Here is a 25,825-nt window from a genome sequence, read left to right on the forward strand (position 1 = left end):
GAAGCTCTGAAACACCTGCACACACCTCAGAGTCTCGTCACTTAGCTTGAGCCCTGTGACAGACATTCCTGCTCTTTTTCCAGGCATGGAGGGAGGATGGCAGCTTGGCTGGAGCTGGCCAGGCTGCTCCTCCCAGCTTCCTGCCAGCAGGGATTTTGCCTGCACCAGTCAATGTCCATACTGCTGCCAAATGGTGTTAGCAGCCAGAGAAAACTAATCCTCAACATTATTCATCCTAAAGACAGACTCCTTATTTGACTCTCTAATGCATTCCATATGGTATTCCAGACTCATATTTCTGAACTTTGATTTTTCTTTTTTTAGGTTTAGCTTTTTATGTTCAGTACTAAGGAGACTGTGCTGCATACTAAGAAAGTGATACTGTTATAGACTGTTGCTCTGCTAGTGACAGGAAGCTGATTTTATGTCAATCAAAACAAAGATATTCCTGAGAGATGGCCAGGTGGAACTTCCATAAATAATTATTTGAAACTATGGAATTAATCTTTCTTAAAATTCAGTATTTAAAAAGACTAGAGGGAAAAAAAAGAATTACAGTTCTCAGATCAGTACTGAAAAAAAAATCTTCACTGTAAAAGAAGTTTCTATTTGTGTCCACAAAGAGAATGACTGTTAAAAAATCTTAAATACAAACACTTGGAATAAATATAGTGGCAGGCAGGACCAACAAAATGATGTTTTTCAGATCAAAACTCAGATTAGCTCCTAAAGTAAAGTACCACCACAAGAAGCCATGGATCTTTGGTGAACCCATCCAGGCAGGTCTTGTGGTAGACTTTTTTTTTTTTTGCCAACATGTGAATCTGTAGGATAGGGAACCAAATGAAAAAGAATCTTACAATTCTAACCCAACACTATGGCCTGCAGGGCATAATCTGTGTGTAGCTCCCATTGTTTAATAAAAGTTGATTACTGAAATTAAATTCTTCAACAGGTTTCATCTGTTCAGGTTCTGTTTTCAAGAGCTTTGGATATGTGTCTTGTTACCCATGTGTTTAATATCTTTTCCCTTTAAGGCACATTTTTAGGTGTAAAGCTGAAATGTGGTTATTTCAGAATTTAGAGTGAAAGCCAGAGTGCCTCATTTAGGCATTTTGGATGCTGCACAGGTTCCCCAAGGATATCATCCACTTCATTTCACATCACTGAGCTCCTTGAGAGACAGGTGACCCACACACAGAGGTTAGACACCTTCTTTCCTCCACTGATTAGAAGGGACCTTTGAAGACTTCAGAAGACAGCCCAGGCTGCAAAGCATCTCCCTGTTTCACTGAGACATGCCAAACAAGTAGGATGTTCGGGGATCCAGTGTGTCTAGTGCTCTCTGACAGGCACTGTGTCTAGGATCTTCTGTCTGTCTCCTGCTTATTACTGTGGGGCTTGGAAAGTGAAGCAGGAGATGGAAGAGACCTTACTGAAGTTGGTCTGAGTAGTTTTAACTCCCACATCCTGAAAGAGTGCTCTATGTACCAGACATGAGAGAGAACACTGCCCATCATCCTCTTGATGGCCCAGTGATTCATCTTCAGGCCTAAAAGCAACAAAGAAAGATAAATAATGCACAGAAGAGAACCTGACTTTTAACTTGCAGCACTCAGGAGTAAGGAAGACTGCTGGTGCAAACTTAGTTTTTTGAGTGTGTGTGCATTGAGAGTGGTTTTAAACTAAACATAAGTCTGAATATAATGTCTCCTCCCCAAAAGTTGTGGATGCTGTGTTTAAGCATCATTCTCTGATTTAGATGTGTATTAAATACTATTCAAGCTGAGCTCAAGTGTAGCCAAACTTTTGAACATTCTCCAGGGGAGATAAACAGAGTGGTGATGCCACTGTGCTTGAGTTTGGACAGCAAAAGAGGCTGGGTGTGAGTGGTATTTTCCTCCCCAGAAAATACACTTACTGATACTGCTGGGAGGATACTGTAGTTAAGCATTCAGGCAACTTTCATTCTGCAGAGAAATGCCTTGCAATTTTATTGTAGTGCTCATCACTCTTGAAAATGGGCAAACGGGCCTTCATTGCGTGGGTTCTGATCTAAGCAAATTCTAGGTGGATTGAACCCTACCTTACTTAAGATTTTACTGGGGATTAGACTGACATTTAGGTTTAAAGAGTGCAATTCCCAATGTCAGGCCCATTTCTGTACTGTATATTATTCTTCATTTTTGCAGAAAATGATTCAATTGAACTAATCTGACAGGGCTGACTGGATGTCCATTATAGTGCTGCATTACAATTGCTAAACAGAGTATTGGAAGGGCACTAGGTACAGTCTAGTAAAGACAATACATAATTTGAATGATGGCACTAAGGGAGCATTTCAGAGTTCAGTAAGTGGGTTACCAAAGGCACTTGGCAATTGGGAGGAGGAAAAGCAAGTGAGAGAAACTGCTTGTGAGACTGACATAACCTCAGCATAACATTGAACTGCATGTTGTTCTCCTTGGGCTGAGAGCAGGCTTGGCAAACACCAGCAATCAAGCCATCTGTATAACTGCATCAGATTTCTTGCTACCAAAATGGTTCAATTTATGGGATTGTTTTGACAGGCATGTTGGGAAATACAGAACATATAGTTTTCATCATTGTTTACTTCTGTTTTTCCTGTTGTTCCCTTTGACATTGCCCACTGGCTCATATTAGAGTTTGAGCTCCATTTAGCTCAGCATGCAGAGCTGGCCATGCTGCCAGTGTCGCTCCCCACAGAACTCCCCCTGTGCCTCCATTTACATGTTTCCTTTTTGTTCTTTAACCAGAAGGGGAAACTTTGAGCCTTGAATGCATAAATCATTAGGTCCAGGTCAAAAAATAGGCCATTATTCAAAATGTTTGTTCTCACTCATCAGATTTGTAGTTTATCCTGGGAATTTCTTGAAAACGTGGAATCCATTTGTAATATTGTTCAGATGACTGTAGCATGAAGCTGAACTGGTCTGGAGATCCGCATCCAATATTCAGCACTACTCTTGTGTTGAAGTGGTCTAACTGGCCGTTCATGAAGCAAGTCTGGTGCATAAGACTTTGTGGCCTCCTACTCTATTTGCCCACAGCAGGCCTTTAGCAAGACTCCTAAGTCACCAGTGAGGCAGGAGTTAACTTCACCTGGATCAGGGTGCTCCAAATATGCTCTAAAATCAGAAAGATGTGCTCTAAAACCAGTCAGAGCCCCTGTGCTACGATAGTTCGGAACAAAATTTTTGATAGGGGAATGAGCAAAGTTTTTACTAGAAGTTAATTTTCAGGCTGCATAGTATTTGCTACTACAACATCTCCATATTTAGTAGGGAGTGATATATAGAGCCAATAGTGCTGGTCTTTCTTGTCTTAGATCCAGAATGGATGCAAATCAAATAAGAACAGTCTCTTATATAACAGTACCAGGCACCTGACAAGGAAAGTTGGGGTTATTGCCTTCATTCGATGGAGTGTGGAATTGGGGGTCAGGAAGATGTCTTGACCAGGGTAACTTCATAGACCTCTCCCAGATGAAGACATATTATGTTCCTCATTAATAATTTGTTCAGCTACAGATATTCTCTCACTTGTGTATAAAACCACTGAAGATAGTGGGATTGTATAGACAGATTTAAAAAAATGGCTAGCATTACTGCATGTTTTGTAGCAGGAGCTAAGGAGAAATTCACTTAATGGGATTGTTCTAAGTTATGCCAACTTTCTGGGAGCAGATTTTAGAAATGACTTCTCATCACTGCATTTTTCTTATGAATTGAAAAGTTAAATCTTAATAGCCAGTAGCAGAGGAAGATTATTATTCAGTGCTCTATTATTTAAATTACTTCTGTAAGTGGATTGTTCCTTAAAATATTTCTGTTTTCAGCTTCCTCACTGGGAGGGACCTAGACATTGGAAGATACAAAATCTTATTTTCACCAGACAATCTAATTTTCTTGTATTCAATGTCCAGTACACTTTGTGGAAACACTTTGACAATTACATAAAGTTGGGCTTCCAAATCCACTCCTGAGCATTTAAATGGATTGCACTAATTTTCAGAAGTGCTCAACAGCTCACATTAAAGTTAAGAGATACTTACTCCTGTGCTTTCATTTCAGATTTGCCTCTAAATAAAACAGCTTTTATGGCATAGGTCCTGCCTTTCTTGATTTTTGGGTATTTTTTGTGTGTTAGACAAAACTGATGAAGTTATAGGGAGCTGATTGGCTCAGGATTATTTTAGGTCAAACAAGTAGATCTGAACTGGATGATTTATTTTTGACATGATTAAACTGGATACAGAAGTTTTCATGGTTATGCCATGATGTTAAATCATGACATCAGAGTCTTGTACTGAGCTGCGGAGTCATTTCATCAGAAGGGATAGTATAGTACTACCATATAATATTGGCTGTTATTAGCAGGGATATAAGCCATATTCTCTAGGAGATATAACAGTGCAAGAACCATACCCTGAAAAATGAGATCAAACAAAAGCAGTAGTGAAATATTTTGCAGATGACACTCTGACAGACTTTAAAACTATATCTATCTTTATAAATCCCAGAGGAGGTACTTATATTTCATTCCCCATTTATTTATTCATTGTCATTAATGTGTCAAAGTATATTCTACCAATAATATGAGATAAAGATTGGCATCTGAGTGAGACAGAGTTCTGCTACTGGTTCAGTAGGGTCTGAATCTGTCAACTAAAAAAATAGTAATTAGGGTAGCACTCACAGATAGAGATGGCATTAGAAGATAAAGCAAAGGAAGGAAGTTCATTATACATGAATTTTATGTACTTTCTGATTCTCTTTTCATCTTCCAAGAGAACTGGAGATGGAAACCTTAAAAGGACCTCAAAAGAATTATTTTAAACAGGGAGAAGTATCACATTTTCTTTTAGCTGCTATTATTACAGTTACTTGAAAGAAGGTGCAAAAGAGCAATCTACAGCAAATGGAATGAGAGCAAAGGTAGGAAACCCAAAGTAAGCACTGTCTCAGGATCTCAGCTGTCAACATCTATAACATCTGCAAAATGTGCTCTGCTGTCCAGCAGCTGACTCTTCCTAAGGCCAAAATCTAGATCAAAGGTGATCAGAAACCTTCAAGGCAATCAAACAAAGCAGTGGTAAAATCATAGAATCATAGAATATCCTGAGTGGGAAGGAACCCATAGGGATCACTGAAGTCCATCTCCTGCCCCTGCACAGAACACCCCAAAAATCACACCATGTGCCCAAATGTATTGTCCAAACACTTCTTGAACTCTGCTGAGAGTGCTGTGACCACTTCCCTGGGGAGCCTGTTCTAGTGCCCATCAAGCAGGGCTCTTAAATGCACTGCAGAAACCATTAGTTTTCTTTGACATAGAAAGGGTTAGCCAGCCTCAAGAGAATTTGGAAAACATAAATAGCATCCATGGGAGGGCCTTTTGCTGCGTTTTTTTTTTCCAGCTCATGTTTTATATCTCTGAGGCCTATGTAAACTGTGATTTCTCTTTTAAGGATTCACTGCTACTGGTGTACTGAAATGCCTTATCACAGACTCCTGGAAGAAAAAGCATATGAGTTGGCCCTGTGTTGGTGCTGGAATGTGAGGGGCCACAGCCCAGGGACTCTGTGCTGTGCTGCTCAGAGTGCCAGCAAAGCTCAGCACCAAAGGAGTTCCCAGTTCCGCTACTGGGAACTGAAATGACCATCTTGACAGTTCAGATGAAGTGGTCTGAGCCCTGTCCAGAACTTTTCTCCCAGTCTTTGGCCTTGATAAAACAGTTCAGTTGTCAGGGTTGTCTAAAGAGTCTTCTTTCTACTGTTACAACTTCTATCTGAAGTATCTCACTATTTGTTCCTTATCTGAACACTTATTTTTTGTCTTTCTTTCTTGGTTTATCTAAGACTTCTCGTTGAATTAATTCCGTAGTTCTTGAACCCTCACAATCAAAAAAGGAAACATATTTATGAGAAAAACCCCACTCCCTAATACAGAAACTGAACCAAACAGGCTGAAAACTAAGCATAGTATGTGAAAGATCACAAATATAATCTGTTCTACAAGTATTGAATGCCTGCACTGAGGGTGAGTGAGAGGGCCACGGGCAGGAGAATAGGTGATATTTGAAAGATTGTCTTCTGCATTCTCCTTGTAAAAGCCTGAAATCAGATGGTTGATGTGGGTGAAGGGTGCTGTTGCAAGGAAGGTCAGTTTGCATAGCACAGTGCTGGTGGAAATGGCGTGCTTCTCTCCATGTAAACAAAGCTAAAGGCAATCACTGTACAAACCATGCAACACTGAGCAAAATTAAACACTAAACAAAAGCAAAGCATTAATTGAGTGTGGAAAATCATGGCCTGGCATTCTTAGAGAAAGGTTTTAAATATTCTACTCTCCTGCAGCACAGCTGTCATAGAACTGCAATGAACAGTACTAGATTGTCTCAGTGTTGAGAAGTTGGGAAAATTGCATTGGAAAATACCGTGATTGTAATAATTCTAATGGGAATCCTCAGACATGACTGTGGGATCAGTAACAGCACTGGTACCAAAGAATACTCGTCCTGCAGCTTTTCTGTGCTATTACAAATGACAATTTCTTAGCCTATCAAAGTGTTTGTGAGTTTGTGAACCTCTGCGTTTGAGTTTGATATTGTGCAAGAGTTGCTAAGACTACTCTTGCATGCTCAGGCTTGCAAAACAATGGCCTTCCTGCACCATTTTCTCTCCCATTTCCCCTCCAGCATTATTGCTGGTTTGTAGCATTCAAATGCTCTGATTACACCCCCCATTTACTGCTGCTGCATTGGCTTGTTGCAGCATATCTTGTTTTTGAAGCTGGTGAACGCTTTTTCAGGGGAGTAGGGAGGGGTAAGCCAGGAGCAGGAGGTTGAGCTTTACAAGTGAGGCTCCCTTGATAAAAAAGCAGCACCAATGTACACAGCAGCCTTTGCCTGCATCAGACTTGCTATTACATTAAAAGCCCACTTGCTGACACCAATCATTTCCATAAAATTTAAGCCAACATCTTTGGGAGAAAAGATTTAATTAACACCTAAACCCCAGAGTAACTATGACAATCTGCTTTCATAGTGATGGGAATAATCACGTTGCTCTCCACTGTCAGTCCTTGAAATATAACAGTTTTATGTATAATCTATAGTACGTTTTTTTCCTTACACAATCAATCAGATTCCTTTGTTACTTTCACACAAGAATATTTCAGTCTTAGACATCTAGAAAAACTCTATATTTATCTGGTGCCTTGAGGGGCTACCTCTGGTTGTGTGACAGGAGGTCTCTTGAGCATTTTGGGCTAGCAGCATGGAGGGAGGCTGAGCAATTCCATCCTAACCAAGATCCACATGAGATATCCCATTATTTAAATAGAGGTGCCCTTAGGGCAGCGCATGCAGAACCCAGTGCAAAAAAAAAAAAAAAAAAAAAAAAAGAACCAAGCAAAAACAAAACCCAAAACCCCCAGTGTTCATTGCAGACAATAAATAAAATGGTGGCAGTGATTACCATGATGTAAAATTAGATGTAAAATTAGATTAAAAAACTTACCTGTGAGGCAGAATGACCTTCAAAAAAAGCTTTGAAAAAAATCTTTTTCCCTTAGTTCAGTTGAAAAGATTGTGTCTAATACTACATGATTTTTTTGGACACCTTCTTCTCCTACTTATAAATCCTTGAAAGATAAAATACAGAACCTTTTTTTTCCCTGGGTTAATCTCAGCAAAGTTGTTTCTGCTTTACTGTGGCATAAGTTAGATAAACTTGTATGGTATAATTTTATGGTCTTTGGGGCTTTAACAATGTTGAGAATAAATCTGTGATCACAATTTAGACTGAGAATGTTGTCTCTGTTGTTTTCACTGGACACTTATATAATTTCTGCATCTTTTTACTTTCTTAATGCTATTAACTAAGCAAGGTATGATCTGTATATTAGGGATGGAATGTTCTTAATACATCTTTAGAGTTGTACCAACTCTAATAACCTGAAATTTTTGCAAATATAAATTTTGCATCTAGATAAGTGCTTTTTAAAATGATAGCAGTCGTCTTGTGTTAGGCTTGATTGCAACCTGTTTTCTAAATTAAAAAATGTAAATGTGGCATTGACAAAGGTTAAAAAGATTTAAAGGGGGTTCTGTCAGCAGTGTATGCACACACCAAGCTAAATCCTATGTATCTAATCAGTGTCCTCTGGACTGTGTGCCTTGCTCCATTGTTTACTTTCAAATCCATAATAATTTTGTATCCTTTCACTGGGCAAAGATTCATTTTAAAATCTAATGAATTTAAAAATATGCTTTTCACTTGTCCATTTGATACCGAGCCTTCAATTTGACTTTCATTGTTTGTTTCCCTCCTTGTCTCGTCAATCCTTTTCTTTCTTTCTGTCCTTTTACTTTATTACATTTTTTATTGAGGACTGAGATGAACTGGTTGCTGCATCATGGGCCCATTACACTTCCTAACAATTCCATTTGCACCTTATTGTTTGTCTTATTGCTGGAAAATTCAGGTGATTCATCATGCCTGAAGAAGCACCTGATCCCAATTCCCTTGATATCACGATCACTATGTGACAGGAATACAGTTAGTGGTGGCTTTCAGACTCAAAGAGGCCAAGGTGATAACTCTTCTGGGACCTTTAGCCTCTCAAGTATTGATGAGTTCCATTTTTTTAAGCTCTGTTTTCTTGCTCCCTTTCAACAGCCCCCTGAGTGTGGAAAAGGGCTTGGAGTTAATAAAGGAAGTGGCAGATCTCCTGAAGCTGCAGATGAGTGTCTTCGATGATGTCAAGTATGTACATGGGATTTTCCCCTTTTTTATTTTATTGGATGTCTCATTATTTTTGAATAGTTTGTCTTACAATGAAATATCTGCTCTTTAATGTCAAAATTAAAAAAGAGAGTCGGCAAGAGGGAAAAAGGAATATTGTGATGATCTTTGTAACATTACCTACACACAAGAGCAAATTATTTCGAAAAAATTGTAAAGAATAAAATTGTTTTCTGCTTCCATAGGGAAAAATAATCTGTTCCAAGTGCTATACAAATATTACCAATCTTATTTAACAGTTTATAGGTAAGGAAAGTCTTCTGAAGGGTCATTGTACCCAGCATTGACAGGGGGGAAAATGACATCAGTGGATAAGAATTTGGGTGCCTGGCTTTGGGTCTGGCACATGGCACACTAGGTCATGCTTCTTGGTCAGTTACTTATTTAACAAATCACAGGGAGTTCAGCTATGCTGAGGACTGGTGTTCCTCCTATGATTCATACTGATGAATGCTCTGCATGTAATCTCATGAACTAGGAGGTTATGAGCTACCTTGTCCAGTAAAGATTAAGGATTTTCCGAAGGTATTTTAGAAGAAACATTTACTTCACAAAACTTCATCCTCTCTTTATGAAACAGAAGTATTTTGATATGAAAGTAATTGAAAAGGAGGGTTAGATGTGGGAGGGTTTTGAGGAAAGAAGTCACATCTTGGGCACACAGAAAGAAACTGATATCTGGGTAGCATCCAGCTCCTGTGTTTCGGAAGGTTATGGGCCACTTGCCTTGGCCCATGAGTTGGGTTGCTGAAATGCACCATCTTTCTCAGCTTCACCTGTGCTTCCATCAGCTACTGTTTAATCTTCATTTACAGAATGTAATTCGTTGTTTAATACTATGTTTTAAGTCATAGTCTGATGATGTTTCATCTTTAGTGGAAGTGTTTATTCTTGACTGTAAAACAAAAATTCTACCCCTTATGTTACTGTGTATGTATGGAGAAATGGAATTCTGGTGAGAAAATCCTTTCAGAAACCTGGAAAGTACCAGGCATATTGGCTTTAGTTATTGAGAAGAAAAATATTCCAATATTTTGTTTGTTTTGATCAATGTCTTTTGGTTGTATTTAATGAAATACATTTTTTATTAATACCAAGTTTTAAATGGAAAAAAAATATATGATACTCTATTACCTTTCTTGTAAAGAGAATTTGCTTCCTTGACTTTGAACACTATAAGATAAAGTCTACTGCACATTTAAAGAACAAATCCCGTGGAACAATTTCTCTGCTGGAATCAGTGGGTTTGGCTTCATTAACTTCATTCATTTACAGTACAAGAGCACTTTCACCTACCTTTCTAATTGTTAGTATAAAGCCTTTTGGTTATTTTTTATCATTTGATAAATCACAACACATTGCAGTTGATAAGCTGTAGATTCATTCTCTATTGAAAAATATCCCTCCAGTGGTGTAGCCAGATATGATGGACCTTTCTTTTAATGTGCAGAATTAGTTGGTTATTTTGCATCTATTATATGCATTCACATGACTGTAATGAAAATACTTGAATGGTCAGTACCTTAAAAGTGTGTTATGAATTACAGGAACTCCAAACAGGACTGAGCATTATTTCTATCCATACAATGTTTTTATCAGTCTTTGCCTATAGATCTATAAATCTGTGAAGGGTTATCCTAAATTGCAAATTAGTGAAGAATTCATCTGTAATAAATTTTCTTTGTTCAAGAGAATGAGATGCTTTGACTCAGGTTAAACCCATAAAGTACTAAAGGAAGGTGGAGCTGAGCAGTAGATAAAGCAGTAGTGGAGGCTTTAGACAATGGCCTTGCCAAGAAAAGAGGTAACACTTTTTGGATTTGTTATTTTCTTGCCACTGTTCCACTATCAGTGGAAAACAGTATGAATTTGAGTACTCTGGCTAGCTTCTCAGTGGCTTCATGGAGAGGGGTTTCAGGAAAAACCTGATGTCATGTCATAGCCAGCACTGACATATCAAAGTGTGAGAATATTTCTCAGGAAATATGCTTTTTACTTGAGCTAAGTCATCATGAGTGATTTATATTACTTTATTTCACTGGCAACTAAAACTGTTCTTTTTCTTAAAGGTTCATTTTTTTGTAAAAACGGGGAAGTTATGTAGAAAAAAACTATCAGTCAGCCTGGAGTAAGAGATTTATAAAAGGTGTGGGAATTTCTCATACTAACCTGCTTTAACTCTGATCTGAGTATTTTCTTGGTCTAAAATTCTCAGTTCTCCCTTTCCCCCCGCAAGAATTCCAAATGGTTAGAAAGTAACAGTGTAGACTTGGATTTTTTAGATCATTGCAAAGATTTCGGAGTAATAACATGTTAATGAGAATCACGGGGTTAATTTGAGTATAGACAAAGTCATCACATCAAATAGGAATAGTGTAAGAACTGAGGAGAATATAGTGTAAGAACTGAGGAGAGAGGACAAGTGGTGAGTTCTTTTAAGAAAAGTTCTTTAAATTCTCAGTTATGAGTTTATTGTCCTTTTCTCTGAAAAAAACAAAGGAATATTTAAAGGGACTGCTTCACTAATAAATTATTGCCTCTAGTTAGTTTTGTCTACAAATATCTTTCACTCTTCCCTATATTTTAATTTTTTCCATGTGCTTTGGAGTTAGGTAAGTGAGGAATTGCTTTTGCCATGGATTCCTACCGACACCCTGTGTCTTGATTAGCTGGGATATGGTAGTAATCAGCTTATCTTTTGTTGTTCACAATCCTGCCAACTTTAACCGATAGGCTTCAGTTCACAGGATATCCCCAGGCTTGGCTTCCAGAGCGTTCAGTCCATTTCTACAGCTGATTTGTTGTCGAGTTTGCATTGACATAAACTTTGCTCGCCCTGTGAAGCAGATGAGTGGGAATAGATTTAGGGAATTCATAATTAGAAATATTTCAGCGTTGAAAAAAAGATCCAACATGTTAGTTGTCACTTTTGGATATAGCCTGAATCTTTATGGAAGTAATAGTTATGCTTAATATGTTTTGTTAATGGTTATGTAGCTGTCAAATAAATTCCATTATTTCTTGTTACATCATTAGAGACCATTAAAAGGATATTAGCATGCTGATGTAATTATGCAAGCAGACGTAAAATGACTATAGTTATGATTTTATAATCTAATTATGGGTGTCCAATGCCCCTGGTGATTGATTGTTGGACTGGTATCAGGGACTGAAGTCAGATGGGTAGTAATGTTTAGGAGGGTTTGTATCAATTTTTTTAAAAAATACAACTTTTCAATCTGCAGTATTGGCCTTCTTCATATAATTGAGTTATTCACAATATGACACACTATCAAGAAACATCCAAATATAACAAAAATGCCAAAATCTCTAAGCTCAACTTTGAAGATAGTGGAAAGGACTCAAAATTAATAGTCAGTCATTGATTAGAGCATAGATGACTTACCTGGTTTCTGATGAGAATACAAATAATTTTTGAATTTTTATTTAATGTTCTCATATTTGGGGTATTTACTGACAACATGTAAGCTTTGACCCCAAGTGAATACCTTTGTATGGAAAGAAAACAGATTATTCTGATTTCATAGTATTTCAGGCCTTATATCCTACCATTCTCAGCCTCCAGTTAAGAGTGAGATTTTCAGCTGAATATTACATTCTCTCTAGACTGATATGATTTTCCCAATTGCTATTGAAGATCTTTCGCTCTAGGTGTCTCTTTTTCCCCCCATTTTGTTCTGCTTTAGCTTCTTCCACCCATTTATCTTAATGGCAGTTTTCTCATTTTTGCCTTCTAATATACCTAAACTCAGTACTCAAGGAACTGAACTTTCAGGAGATGTGCTAACTTGACCAGCATTTCCATTTTCATATACAATTTTTCAGTGGAAGACCTGTAGCAGAGCAGTCTATTTTCATTCCCTAAAATCACATTAATCTCAATCTGCTGCTGTTGTTTTGAAGTGCAACAATTCACTATATAACTGTATAATCTATATATATAATGTTGAGAGTGAACAGGATGCTTAGGCTAAATTTCAAATGCTAATATAAATAGATTTTTTAAGTTGAAAAGGCTGATTCTGGTTATCTAATATAACATCCTGGATTACAAAGCCATGACATTTAACCAGTATTCCCCTATCATGAATTGTTGATTGCATCTATATTGTGCATCCAAAGCTAAGTTAAAAGACCAAATCACTCATCTTTCAGAGTCTAAAGCTCCAACACCCAGGATTCAGGTTGGTTGTTCAGCTTTCACCTCACAGTGCTCCCTGCCCAGACTACAGGTGAATTCAGTGTTTACTTGAATAGTTTATTATATGAAAAATGAAAAATTCAGGTTAACCAAAGGTATACAAGGAAACCGTATGATGGCTTCAGCTGAAAAATACCTTTCAAATTTTGTAGCAAACACAGCAATGTGATTTGAAATTTTGAAAAAAAAAATACTATAAATTCAAAGTAATGACTAGTTTCAAAATTTAACTAAGCTTGGCTTATAAGGAAAATGCTTTTATTTTGGTGATAAGAATAAACAAAAAATTGACTTTGGACTGAACTCAAGCCACTTTTTTGTTTTGTTCTGTTCAGGTGACCAATCTTTTGAATAACACTAATTATGATAGACTTCTGAAATATTGAATCATATATATAGTTTTTTTCTACAGCCATCTGTTTTATTTCTTAAAGAGAAAAGAAATCCTCAGTTAATGAGTAGCTCTTCAATGTTTCATTTTTTTTTCATTGTTCAGTGTGTGACTTGAGGTTTTATTTATTGCACTTTATTCAAATTCTGCATTGAGGTCAGAAACCCCATTTCCTTCTGTTTTGGTTTGGATTTTTTCTTCTGATGGTGCTCTTCACTACACTATGAAAATGCTTGACAAACAGGAGTTGATATATTTAACTCATATGAGGTATGGGGTTTTATTAGGACTATCCAGATCCAAAGTTATGCATGAAAAGATTAGTGTCAAAGCATTTATCACTACAAGGTGTCCAGTGTGATGTCTCACTGCATAGCTTACTCAGCCTTTTCTGAAAAGAACTTCACTGACTGAGGCAGAGATCCCATTGGCTTCAATCTGCTGAGCATTCAATTACCTGAGCATTCAGCAGTCCCCGAAGTCAGCTCCATTTAGACAATGCTATTTGGCCTATAAAATAAATAAATAAATTTCTGAAATTATTTTTCCTCAAATGAACTGAGTCTGAAGTAGATGATTCCAGCAGAGTTTAAAGTAACAGTAGGACCTTTAAATCTTTGTTATTCCATTTCTCATTTGCAACATACTTCCTGAAGTCTGATAAAATTGAAATTAAGGCCCCAGAAAATATTGGCCTTCTCTACTACTTGACCACCATTCATCTTTGGATTTCAAGGATCCTACTGAAAAAACGCTTCTAAAAAGAAGTCTGCATGTCTGTATTTGAAGTAATTTAATATTGATTTTTCCTAGTATACTGTAGTATGTCCCTATACTTAGTATATCCTTTTTAATAGTTTTGTGTAAACAGTGATTCTAACAAAAGCTTGAATTTTGAAGGCTTGTCATGAGGACAGTTACAAGCACATTCTTTTCATACTTCAAATCGCTTGTTTCCAAGTAGTGGGGTTAGAGACATTTTGCACCTCCTTTTCAAAGAACAAGCCTTATACGACCAAACATTACCTATCATTATCCCTGCTCTCAGGAAGAGCTGGAATGGTTGGGCTGGAATAAATACAATTTGAAAAGCCAGCCAACCATCCCAGTGAAAAGAATTTGAACTGAGGAAGATACCTGAAAATCGAGCCAAGTAGTGAAAGTTTGGAGAAGCTTAAAACACGTTCAAATTGGAAGTGTTGGGCAGGCAGACTGGTGAGTGGAGCTCCCAGCCTCACCTATTATAAACATGTGCATTGGCTGTAGTGCCCTAATAACTCACTATAGGTTTTGTTCATTGTTTGTCATGTTATTTTTATAACACCTGAAAAATTCAATCAACCAGTTAATCATATTCAGTCATCCAGAGCCTAAACACTGGAACAATACTTGGTATTTTCACACCACCATGCTGATGGGTTATGACATGTGGTGTATGTATGCTCTAAATGTGAGCAACTCAGGAAAATATTGAGAGGCAGGATAGTGTGAGGGGGGATTATTTAACCACTGAGCAGTGGTGGGACAGGTAGCACAGGGTCTTGTTAGGTTTGTATTTGAAAAGTTCCCTCCATTGTGCAGAGTCTCCATGATTCCACTCTCCTTGATTTGGTGTGATTAATCTTTTCTTGTGTTGTATGTTGAACATCTGTGGATTAATATTCTTGCAGAGTTTTTTTTGCAGATTGGCAGATTCTGGATTCTGTTGTCTGTGTCATTTAGATTTACTGAGAGGAATGTTCTATAGCTCATCCTGCTCTCCTTAAGATGCTGTAATATAAACTAGAAATAGATAAAATTTTTATTTCCATTCCATTTATTGTCCAGAAATTAAGCAAGATTTGTATTTCAATTTGAACTGTACCATGCTTAGTCTCAATAGAAAGATACACCTTTTGAGAAAGTTGAGCAGTGTTTGTCATCTGCTCTCTGATTTTAAATAGCAAACAAATAACCATGGTTACTTGACATAATCTTGTTTAAAGTGTTATAAAAGCATAACTCAGAAATAATGGAACCTTTTTATTCAAACTTGACTTCTCCCACAGGTTTAATGAGTCTGAGAAACAAATTATCTGAAAAATGTATTGCTATAACTCATTGCATGCAGGCATTTACAAGAAATTACATTGTGTTTTCTGGTACATATTGTCTTATTTGACAACTAATTTATAATATAAAGATACATCACTTTTTAAAGGAATGATGATAAGGAAAAAAAATATGGTGAAAATTTAAACTATGCATTTCCTTACTTAAAAATGAGTGATTTCACAACCTTAGCATTACAGTAGTCTTGTGGCTTTTTCCCCTGAGGTACAATACATTTTGTGTTTCTTTCTTAAATGAATGTGCATATAACCAAGATAATTTTGCCTTCTCCACTGTAACTTTCCAGCTAGAAAAATATAAAAATTGTTAAAGTAACAGGAAGGATTTTGGCCTGAAGCATTTTATGAATTCTAGGTGACAAAAGAGAAAGACCATAAAAATCTAAGGAGAGTCTTACAAATAATATGTATCGTGCTTGGCTTTCCATAACAACATTTCATCTCATTAAAACAGAGGATTTGCACCTTTGTAATCAAAAGCAGAATGAATCCACTAATATTGATACGTTTCCATGAACTCATAGGTCCCTGCTCAAGAGAAAGTTTTTACAGATAAGTGAACTTCTGAAGTTTATCTATGTTTTTTTAACTTCATGTTTCTCTCCTACTCATCTCTCTGTGTGACTGAGAATGCCATCATATTCCTTTTTTAATAAAATCAAGTTCATAACATTGTAGGGTAGGCAGGATATACTCCTTTCTTTCAAGTAAGTCATTGAGTGTATGCCATTGCACTTAATTTATATAACATTTCACATCTTATTAACAGGTAATAATTTCCATTCTATAGATGGGTAAATTGAAACCCAAGGCAGTTGGCTTTAATTTCCCTAAAATGGTACAGAACTTGGTGACAGATATGAGAATAGAAACAGAGAACTGTGATTCTCACTCTTGAGCTAAAGCTTCATCCACAAATAGAATTACTAATATTAGAAATGAAAAAAGGTTTTTTATGTAGGGATTTCTTTAAAAGAATAACCCCTTAGAAGAAATATAAAAATTATTTTATGTCTAAGTCTGTCTTGATCCTCCTGCCCTTGGCTACCTGATTCACCTAGAAGTACAAACACACATTTTTTCTCTCTTTTTGTAACCTGGATGGTTGGATTTCATGAGCATTACAGACCTGCTGACCCAGCTGAAAAAGATAAAGGATTATTTTGCATTTTTTTTACAGCCTAGCCAGTAAATATTACATAAACAGGTCAATAGGTTGCATCACAACCTGCCTGTGGAAGGCTTTGAATTCCTTATGAGCCATGAAGACAGTCAGAGCAAATACACATCTGTAGGTGCAACTGAGAAAGCCCAGTAAGTTCCACTTGCGGTGCCTCCTTTGCCAAGGAAATATCTCTGCCTCACAGGTGGCAGGGGAGCCTCAAGAACAAATCTTCTTGTTGGTGTTCTTAGAGCTAAAGGAGAAGCCAACAGGTCCTTAAGAGGACAAGCCAGAGAGCTCTGGCTGTAGCACTCAGAATTTGGTAGCCTTTTGAACTAAGACTTAAAAACTTTAAAAATAAAGTTTGGGGGTTTTTGTCTTTGGTTGTGCTGCCTAATACTGATGCAAGAAATTTGTGTCCTACATGGATCCTATCAAAGCTCTGAGCATTCTGAACCTGGACCTCTGTAACAGTCCTAACATGTGAGTCATGCTCCTCGTTAAGGATTAAAAGTCACTTGTGCAAGCGGAGCAAAAGGTGACTGTCATCCCAGCAGACAAATTTTACACGTGCTTTCGAGCAGCTCCATTAACAGCTCAGGTGTGCAGAGGGTGAGTAGGGCTGAAGCTGGTAAAATGCATTGAAGGCTTACTAGGTGAAAATTAGAAATGTCTGCTGTTTGTAGATATAAAGGTATAAAGAAGAAGAATGGAAACATAAATAGAGTACTTTTTCTTTTCTGTTTTTATGACATAAATTTTATCCTTTAGCTTAATCCTTGGGGAGTGAAAGAAAAATCATTGTACATTTAAGAAGCTTTTTGAGACCATTTTCCCACCCTCGCAGAGTCCAAACACTTATTTTTCGCCATAAGAAATTACAGCACTTGTATGGTTTGTCCTTTTAAATACTGTAATTAAGAACCTTATTTGCATGGCAGGCAAAGCTGGCAACTTTCATGTACTCAGTGTGGTGAAAATGTCAAGTTTCATGGCTTGTGACAGATTAATAGAAAAATTATTTTAAAACTCTGCAAATTATTCATAGATATTGAGTAATCATCAAAAGTTGCATTTCGTGAAGAATAAAAATAGGACAAACTGAGTGTAGCATCAATCTCTAAATTAAGCGTTGTCTCTTTTTTAAATCATTTAAATTGTAGGCTTAGCAAAATAATCTTCACCTCAGATGAAGCAAGTTGTAAAATCTTTAAAATACTCTTTCATCATCTTTTGCAATGTAAATTAGGATCAGTGTACTTAGCACAATTTTGATGCATATAGATTAAATGATTAATACAAAATTAATGATTAATGTAAAATAATTAGAACTCCATCTTTTAGTATGGGTATCAGAGACCCACCAGACATGGGCCGCTGTTATTGGAAAGCATCCCTTTCTGGAGCAGTCATCCCTTTTCTGTGACTTCACTCTGGAAATTATTCTAATGGCAGAAGTGTGTCAGGCAGAATGCATTTCCTTATTTGAACACCTTGTCATGGCCTCTTCTCTGCCCCTGGAATGATGCTCCATGCAGTCACTGCTCAGCGCTTGTCATGTCAGGGGGAGAGAAGAGGGCACGACAAGGTGTCCAAGGCCTTACCTGGTTTATGAAGAATGTAACTTGCAGAAGTAAGTCTGGGCTGCAACCATCAAATCCAGACCAAGGTTCCGTTTCCATGTAGTCACATTTGCAAGATGTGATTGCTCTGAAACTGTCAATCTTTCTAATCTTTGTGGTCTACCTGCTATACCTCCCAGCTGGTGAAAACCCCTCTAATGAAATTCAAGTGGTGATAGGAAATCAACCACTACCTGGTGAGAACTGCAATAAGTGTCTTTCCCTTAGCAGGGATTTTCCTTTTCCGTCTTTGCCTGGTCATTGCCAGACACCAGGTGTAATGGCAGTACAGCAAGTCTTTAACTTTCTGTCTCCGTGCTGTGTTTAGTGCAGGAACACTTCTTTAGAGAATGCTGCAAACTCTTCATGCTTAGCATATATGAAGGATATAAATATAAATAGATAATATATTATTTGCTGTATTGCAGGGTATTCTGGAACATTGTGCATCATTCTGCACTTTAAGGAGCATGTTAAGAGTTTCCTGAGAAGGGCTCAAAAAGCTCATTTTGCTAAAACAGAAAAAGATTTTTTTAATTGATCACTGGCTGTGCGTACATACCTGTCAACAGGAATGTGAGAATTCATACAGCTCCACATTGATATTTCTGCACTCCAGGTGCAAAGTGAAGCAAATCCTTGAACAGTAAAGATATTAAAGAGTGAGAGATGTGTGCCTGTTTAGTATTAAGTCTGAGTGATGATCAATAATTCTCTACTCAACAGTTCTGGGATGTTATTTTGTAGCAGGTCAGCACAACACATCCTTTGCAAGCTCTCCTGAATCTTTGAAGCACAGTCAGGTACCTGCTTGTGTAATGTAAATACAGTATGATGCAATGCTTCACAAAATAAATTCTGGTCAACAGTTCTGGTCAAAAATGTTGGTCAAACTTGAATCAAGTGGTCAACTTATTTACAGCTACTCTGAGTATTGCAAGGAGAACAGGGTATACTTCTTAATCCATTCATGTATTATGTGTCAGTGTCCAGCTGCAATTTTCTGCCTTTGCTTTTCTCTGTAAATGATGTTGTAGAAACATACCATAGTACAAAAATGCCTCTGCCAAGTATGTGCTTTTCCCCATTAATGAGATTTGACGTAAGTCTGTTTATATACCTCTAAATATAATATATAAAACATTTACAGCAGCATGAGCATCTCAATTTTGGAAAAATTGAGAAGGTGAAAAGGAGGCTTCAGTGCAATACAAACAATGGACATAAGCTTCAAATTCCTAAACACAGAAAGCACAGAAATGTGTACACATTGCAAGTCATTAGTTCAAGCTCACCAAACGTTTCCTGAGACAATTACCTTCACTGCTATAAAATTTGCTTTGCACAGTCCTCTGGAGCGTTACTAATTGCTTTTCTTAACCTCCAGAGATTAAAGGATTTTGAAATGAACATATAGACAAGTAGTGACTTTAATTTCAAATCTAAGCGTTATTAAGGCAAGCTCTGTTTTATAAAATAGGGTCATTAAGAGAATGTTTCATGTTGGAAATAGCCAATCCTAATCTCTTCATCTTCCTCCAGTCTTGAGAAATTGCACTCTGCCTGTATCTTAAAAATGAGATGCCACCTCAAATCATTTCCATCTGGCATCAGCTCTATGTCTCATCTTCAAGAGTACACAGACCCATGTTGGCACTTGTTTCTCAAATCCTTTTCCACTAGGGGGTATGATAGACTGTGACTGCATCTCACAGTGAACATGTGGTGTGATACTGTAATGCTGAAGTACATGCACACGAGGGAGAGGAACAGGCATGCAAAACTTGGTACATAATTTATGGAGATTTAAATCCTGTCATTCATAAATATAATTATAACCTACGGCATGAAAGTGATATGGACCTTGCCATATTGATCATGCTCCAGCTCTGTTTATTCAGATGATTCATTTGTTGACAGGGAAAATGTAAGAAGAATGCTGTTAGTCGTAAAACAATTAAGGAAAGAAAATACTTCTATTTTACACAAAGAATATTCTTTGATTCTGTGTGTGTTGTGCACCCTCCCACCTTCAGATGGGAAATACAAACCCAAGAGGAGGGGATATTATTAAATCAGCAATCAACCTTCAAGTCATTTTGGTATAAACACTGTAATTATTTCATCTCTAGTAAACAGAATAAAAGACAACAGCACATAAGGGTGACAATTTGCAATATGCTTTGAATGTCTTTGTTAAAAAAAACCCCTTACTATGACTGAAGGCAGTATTACTGAAAGTTAAAAAAAAAAAAAAAAAAGGCAAAAGTTGTGACAGCCAACAGGGGGGGTAATTAGTTGGTAAAGTTCGAGTAATAAATTTAGCAGGTCATTGCAACAGACACTACCTTTTGTGTGGGGAGAAGTCACTATTTATTAGCCTTGAAGCCAGAACTGCTTACCTTTATTAAAAAAAAAATTGTAGAAAAGTATAAGAAAAAAGTGATAAGTGCAATTACATTGTATAGTCCAGATGCTTTCTAAAATTCAAAATCTTCTCTTGCTTGAGTATAAGTTCATTTGTGTCAGAAAAAACGACTAGAAATTACCTGAGGGTAATTGTAGTAGCATGCAGCTCAGGGGAGGGATAGACAAAAAATACTGTCTAACATTTTTAACCTCAGTCGCAGCAGATGTGGGTGAGGTTTCAGCCTGGACATTGTGGTTCCCATGTGTGAGTGTTTTCCCCTGCCCAGCTGGGTGAGTGCTGGCTGGGGTAAGGTGCCAGCCAGGAGTGATTCCTCTGCTTCCCCAGCACCTCCCTTGTCTGTAGGAATGGTTTGTTTGCAATTCATCAGCTTCTAAGCAAATGTGTGCACTTCAGAGAGCCCCTGTGTTTAGAGCAATATGAAGACAATTGCCATTAGTGTTAGCCAGGCTTCAGAGGGTCTGACAGCAGAAAGCAGTCTCATCTACTCGACTTAAAGTTCCTGGTTAGGAACTATCAGGGGTGTATTTTAGACATCTTGGAACCTTTTCTCAGGCTGGTTGACCTCTTGTTAAAAAGTCTTTAAAAAATATTTTGCAGTCAAATAATTACTGGTTTTGTTTAAATGTTCTTATCCAACACATAATGAACAGTGAGGAATTCCCTAAAGGGCATCTTTTGTTATTGAAATGTTTATTTATTGAGTGCTTTTGCCAGAAGCCCCCCATGAGAAAAATCTCATTTTATGAGCTCCTGAAGCAGTCAGTTCCCAAAACATCAAGCAGAAATGCAATTTTGACCAAGTAATCTCAAGGTCTTTTGTTTGCTTTTAAATAAACAGAATGCCAATGTGCAAAAAGTTGTGACAAAAGCTGCTTTATTTTCTATATTTTTCAAATATTCCTAGTGAAACCATGCTGATGTGGTGCTCAGGTGATTTCTTACATACAAGAATTCAATTGCTACAGTAGAGGAAGACAATATCCCACAGAGCAACAAATGAGTGGGTGTTTTAAATGATTCTGAGATTTATTCCTTCCTGCAAAAGGATGGTGTTAACCCAGTATCATCCCACTTGCAAAAGGAATTTTTTTTCCTCACTCTGTTTTTTGTTCTTGTTTTCCCCGAGCAGTGAGGAAAAATGACAGTACTTGTGGCAACACTGGTGTGGGCATGACTCAGATCTTCCCGTGTTCTTGGATTATCCAGGTGGAGTCAGTAGAGAATAGTGGGATGGTTGCTGACAGGCTTCACTCCTTGGAAATCCCTGTCTCTCACTGCCTGGGCTGGGTCACCAAAATGATCCAGTTTTAATCTATATGATGCCAGGAAGTGCAGGGCTGCAGGGAGTGGGGCAGGGCAGGACAAGTGGGAGGAAGTGGGGAGTGGCTGAGAGATAAAAGTAAAACATTCGGGTAAGGGAAGGAGGGCAGGAAACTTTTTGTCTTTGCTGATGGAGCCAAAGCGTAGCTACAGCGTGGTTGAAATTTGGTGTTGGTTCCAGATTCTCAGCTATAATGGACTATGCAGTGAAGATTTGGGGGATATCTGAAACTGATTTTTCTTTCTCCTCTATCTTGGTCGTGCAAGAGCTGCATACTGGGGTGATGCCCACTTTTATTCAAAGCAGACTGCTAATGGAACTGTAAATATCTGAGCAGCCAGAGAGGAATCAGCCTTTCTCTTAGGCTGGCAACACAGAAAGAAGGACAATGCAAGATTAGGTAGAGTCAGTGTTTGGTATCCTGAAACAGGTGCATTTTATGGTTGGTTATCTCAGGGTTAGTGACAGAATTGGGGAATAGTCTGGGTTTTTGTAAAGCAGTTATCTCAAATAAAAAGTGTTTTGCAGTTGTTGAGTTTTTTAATCTTCAATATTAATACAATGTTGACAAAAGTTTTACAATTGCCTGGCATTATTAAAAGTTTTTCTTGACCACTAGTGACCAGACTTTTAGAGTGTCCTTTAACAATAAAATCTGTTTTCTTTTTCTCCCCTTCCCCTAAGAGTACCTAGAGAAAAATGATTGATTAATGGCAGTTGCTGTTAACTCCAGAATAAAATGTGTGCAGTGCCTGCTTTGCTAGTAAAAGATGAAAGGATATTTCTTATTCTTACTTTGATTCCCTTTGTAACCTCAAAGCAAAGTCTTACTGTTAATAATAGGTTTTTTCTGCCTGAAATGGAAAAAATTTAAAGGTCTTTTTGTCTAGGATATATGTGATGCAATTAAGCACACTTCATTAAGTGCTCTCCATTCTATGATTGTAAGAGATGAACATGTTACTGAAAGAATAACTTAATACTTAATTTCAAATCCTGCAACAAAATATTTTTAAATTTATTTCTTTTATGCAGCAATTTTTTAGATTTGATTCTCTCCTAAGCCATGGCCATAGGAAGTCAAAAGCTGTTCCATGTACAGTTCCAGACTGTGCACTTCACCTTTTAAGCAGGGTTGTTCTTCATAGTATAAATGCTATGTATAAATAGCATATGTATAAATATGCAGAGTATAAATTCTTTTCTCTGATAATGTGAATTAAAATAACCTTAGGAAGTTGCATAATACATAATATGTAGGTAAACTTTTATAAAATAGTGCCAATTTTTGTTCTTCTTGAGACCCTATGTTCTTCTCCTCTGTAAATTCTTGCATTATAATTTATATAGTCTCTTGTTTCCCAGAATTTATTTTTTTTAAAATACATTCACTATATGGTTATGTGTATTTTTCTTTTGTCTTTTGTAGATAAGTATTGACATATAGTTTTAAGGACATCACACCAGAAATTTCTTCTTTCCTTTCATCAGATGTGCATGTAGGATATTTATTGGGATGGATGGAGAATGAATGCAACATTACTTATACAGATTTATTTTTCTTTAAAATTGCACAATGATTTTTGTGAAACCCTGAGTACATCACCATTTTACATCTGGCTAATCAGTACCTTCCTCTGTAAATGTCTTACAGATTTTAGTGCCATAAAGGAACATCAGGCTACACCCAGAAAGGTCCCCACAGGGTCAAATAATTTCCCCTCAAAAATTGTTCCAGGAGGTGATTGCTTCTGTTGTTAAGTGATAAATACATTGTGGTATGTTTCTGGTCAAAACCAGCTATTGGATCAGATATGCCCAGAATCTTTTCTCCACACATATTCTTCTAGAATACGATCAAGATAAATATTCTGAATTTCAATGTTGTCCCTCTGACTTGCAGTTGTGACAACAGGAACTAAAGTTCTGTTGATGTTAGGCATATAAAATGTGAAAATATATGCAATCTTCTTTGGATGCTGAATTCCAGTGATGATCTATGCTGTTCTTGAGTTAATAACAGTTTCAGTACCTCCATTTTGCCAATTTCATAATAAGAATAGTATTTACAGGAGTGTTCTGAAGTTTAGTTAATGTCATTGAAATTCTTTCAGACGGGCAGAAAATACACACAGGAAACCACAAGAGGTATAAAAATGAATGCAAATGTAGCTAATGAAGCAAAAGGAAGAGGGCTAAATGGTGTCTTAATAGGTTCTCTTTAAAAACCTATTTTGATAAGGAATATTATGCCATGTCTCTTGATTATGAATCTTACATTTTTTTAATAATCTCTTTCAGTGTGCTGGGACCAGCTGTGACCTTCCGAGTGCACTCAAACCTCCAAAACATTTCAACTGCAGATGTTGCCAAAGAAGCAGGTAAGTCCTTGTCCTCCTTTCCTAAACTGTGCCCACCCACGTCTGTTTAGCAGTCAGTACCAATGCAGGCAGCATAGACACATCCTGTTCTCCCAGAAGACTGACATTTAAAGGGAGAGACAGTTGAGAGGTGAGTGGCGGATGAAAAATTGCAGTTTGAGTCCATTAAAACTGTTTGAGACTTCCTTGTTTGTCAAGAAAATTAAAGAGACTTGTAGTCAAGTTCCAGCATGGTGAAAAACTCTTCAGTGTTGTCAAAAACTCATAAAAACACATTAGTCATTTGTAAAAGAGAATGTAATACTTTCACTGTTCTGATACTTTTTTTCAGGGAACAAAAATGTTATTACATCTTAGCCTTAATTTCTGGAACAAAAAATGTTAGAAATATGCCTTTGTTGATGTACTGTTTAAACACCAACAATGACAAGTTAATAATCTTGGAAGTAAAGGTTGTATTTCTAGAATTAAGCTGCTTCTGAATAAGTACAACTGTTCTAAAGACATCTATTGGCTCCTTTTGGGCTTGGCTATTAATTGTATTACGGAGTTGTTGACGGCAAGAAATATTTCTGCAAGGTATCTGGATTGATAACTGATTTGCTTCCAAATTACTCAATTGATAGGCTTTAAGAATCAGAAGTAAACAATTGCAATACTGCTTGACAACAGAAACAAGAAAAGTTCATGTAAATAAACACTGGGAGCTCCAAACTGTCCATTAACTTCTCTTTTTGCTTTACCATGGATGAATTTAATTATAAAAAGAAATGGGGTAGTTCATATGCCAGAACTTTCCTTTGCAGGACCCTTTGCATTGGAGAAAGCTGTGGTTAACTGGTGGTTAAAGACTGGCAAGGGTTTATCATGTCAAAAAGCCCTAGATGTGTACTATCAGAACTCAGAAATTACAGTAAATATTAAATTATGTGACTCATTAATTTTTCCTGGGAAAAATTAATATGGCTTTTTTATAACAGTGCCCTCTCCTGTCTTGTAAACTTGTTGAAGCTCTCTGAAAGGATCAACAAATGTGATGCTGTTGGTAGAGCCTGCCTGGATTGCCAGAGGCTTTTGACAAGGTCTTCCCAGAAGTTTCTAAGGAAACAAATGGTTTCTTAGAATGTGAAATATGGAACAGAAAAATGGTGAATCACTAATTGATTAGGAGGCAAGAAAGAGAGATTAGGAATAAAGTATTAGTTTTCTACAAGGGTAAGATAGCAAAAAAGGTGGAAGGATCTCTGCTGGGACTGTAACATTCAACATAGTTATAAGTGGATTAGAAAAGAGAGTGAGCAGGATGGTGAGAAATCCTGCTAATACTGAATTATTCACAGTATTAAAGGTGAAA

At 37.1% G+C, this 25,825-nt stretch overlaps 1 protein-coding gene across 4 annotated transcripts in view; it reads left to right on the plus strand.

Annotated features, from left to right (window-relative positions):
- Positions 1 to 25,825, plus strand: part of PTPRN2 (protein tyrosine phosphatase receptor type N2) — a 654,654-nt gene that overhangs the window by 273,948 nt on the left and 354,881 nt on the right. For 3 of the 4 annotated variants that reach the window (XM_042044446.1, XM_042044450.1, XM_042044449.1), the window contains exons 10-11: positions 8,705 to 8,791; positions 24,392 to 24,471. In XM_042044446.1, the coding sequence (XP_041900380.1) occupies positions 8,705 to 8,791; positions 24,392 to 24,471 (167 nt within the window). The remainder of the gene's footprint in view (positions 1 to 8,704; positions 8,792 to 24,391; positions 24,472 to 25,825) is intronic. The other variant, XM_042044448.1, reaches the window with a different exon arrangement.

The sequence above is a fragment of the Corvus kubaryi genome, unplaced genomic scaffold, assembly GCF_017639235.1.
Source record: "Corvus kubaryi isolate FWS band 111438036 unplaced genomic scaffold, C.kubaryi_AGA036_p1.0 37398, whole genome shotgun sequence".
NCBI classification, from domain to species: Eukaryota; Metazoa; Chordata; class Aves; order Passeriformes; family Corvidae; genus Corvus; species Corvus kubaryi.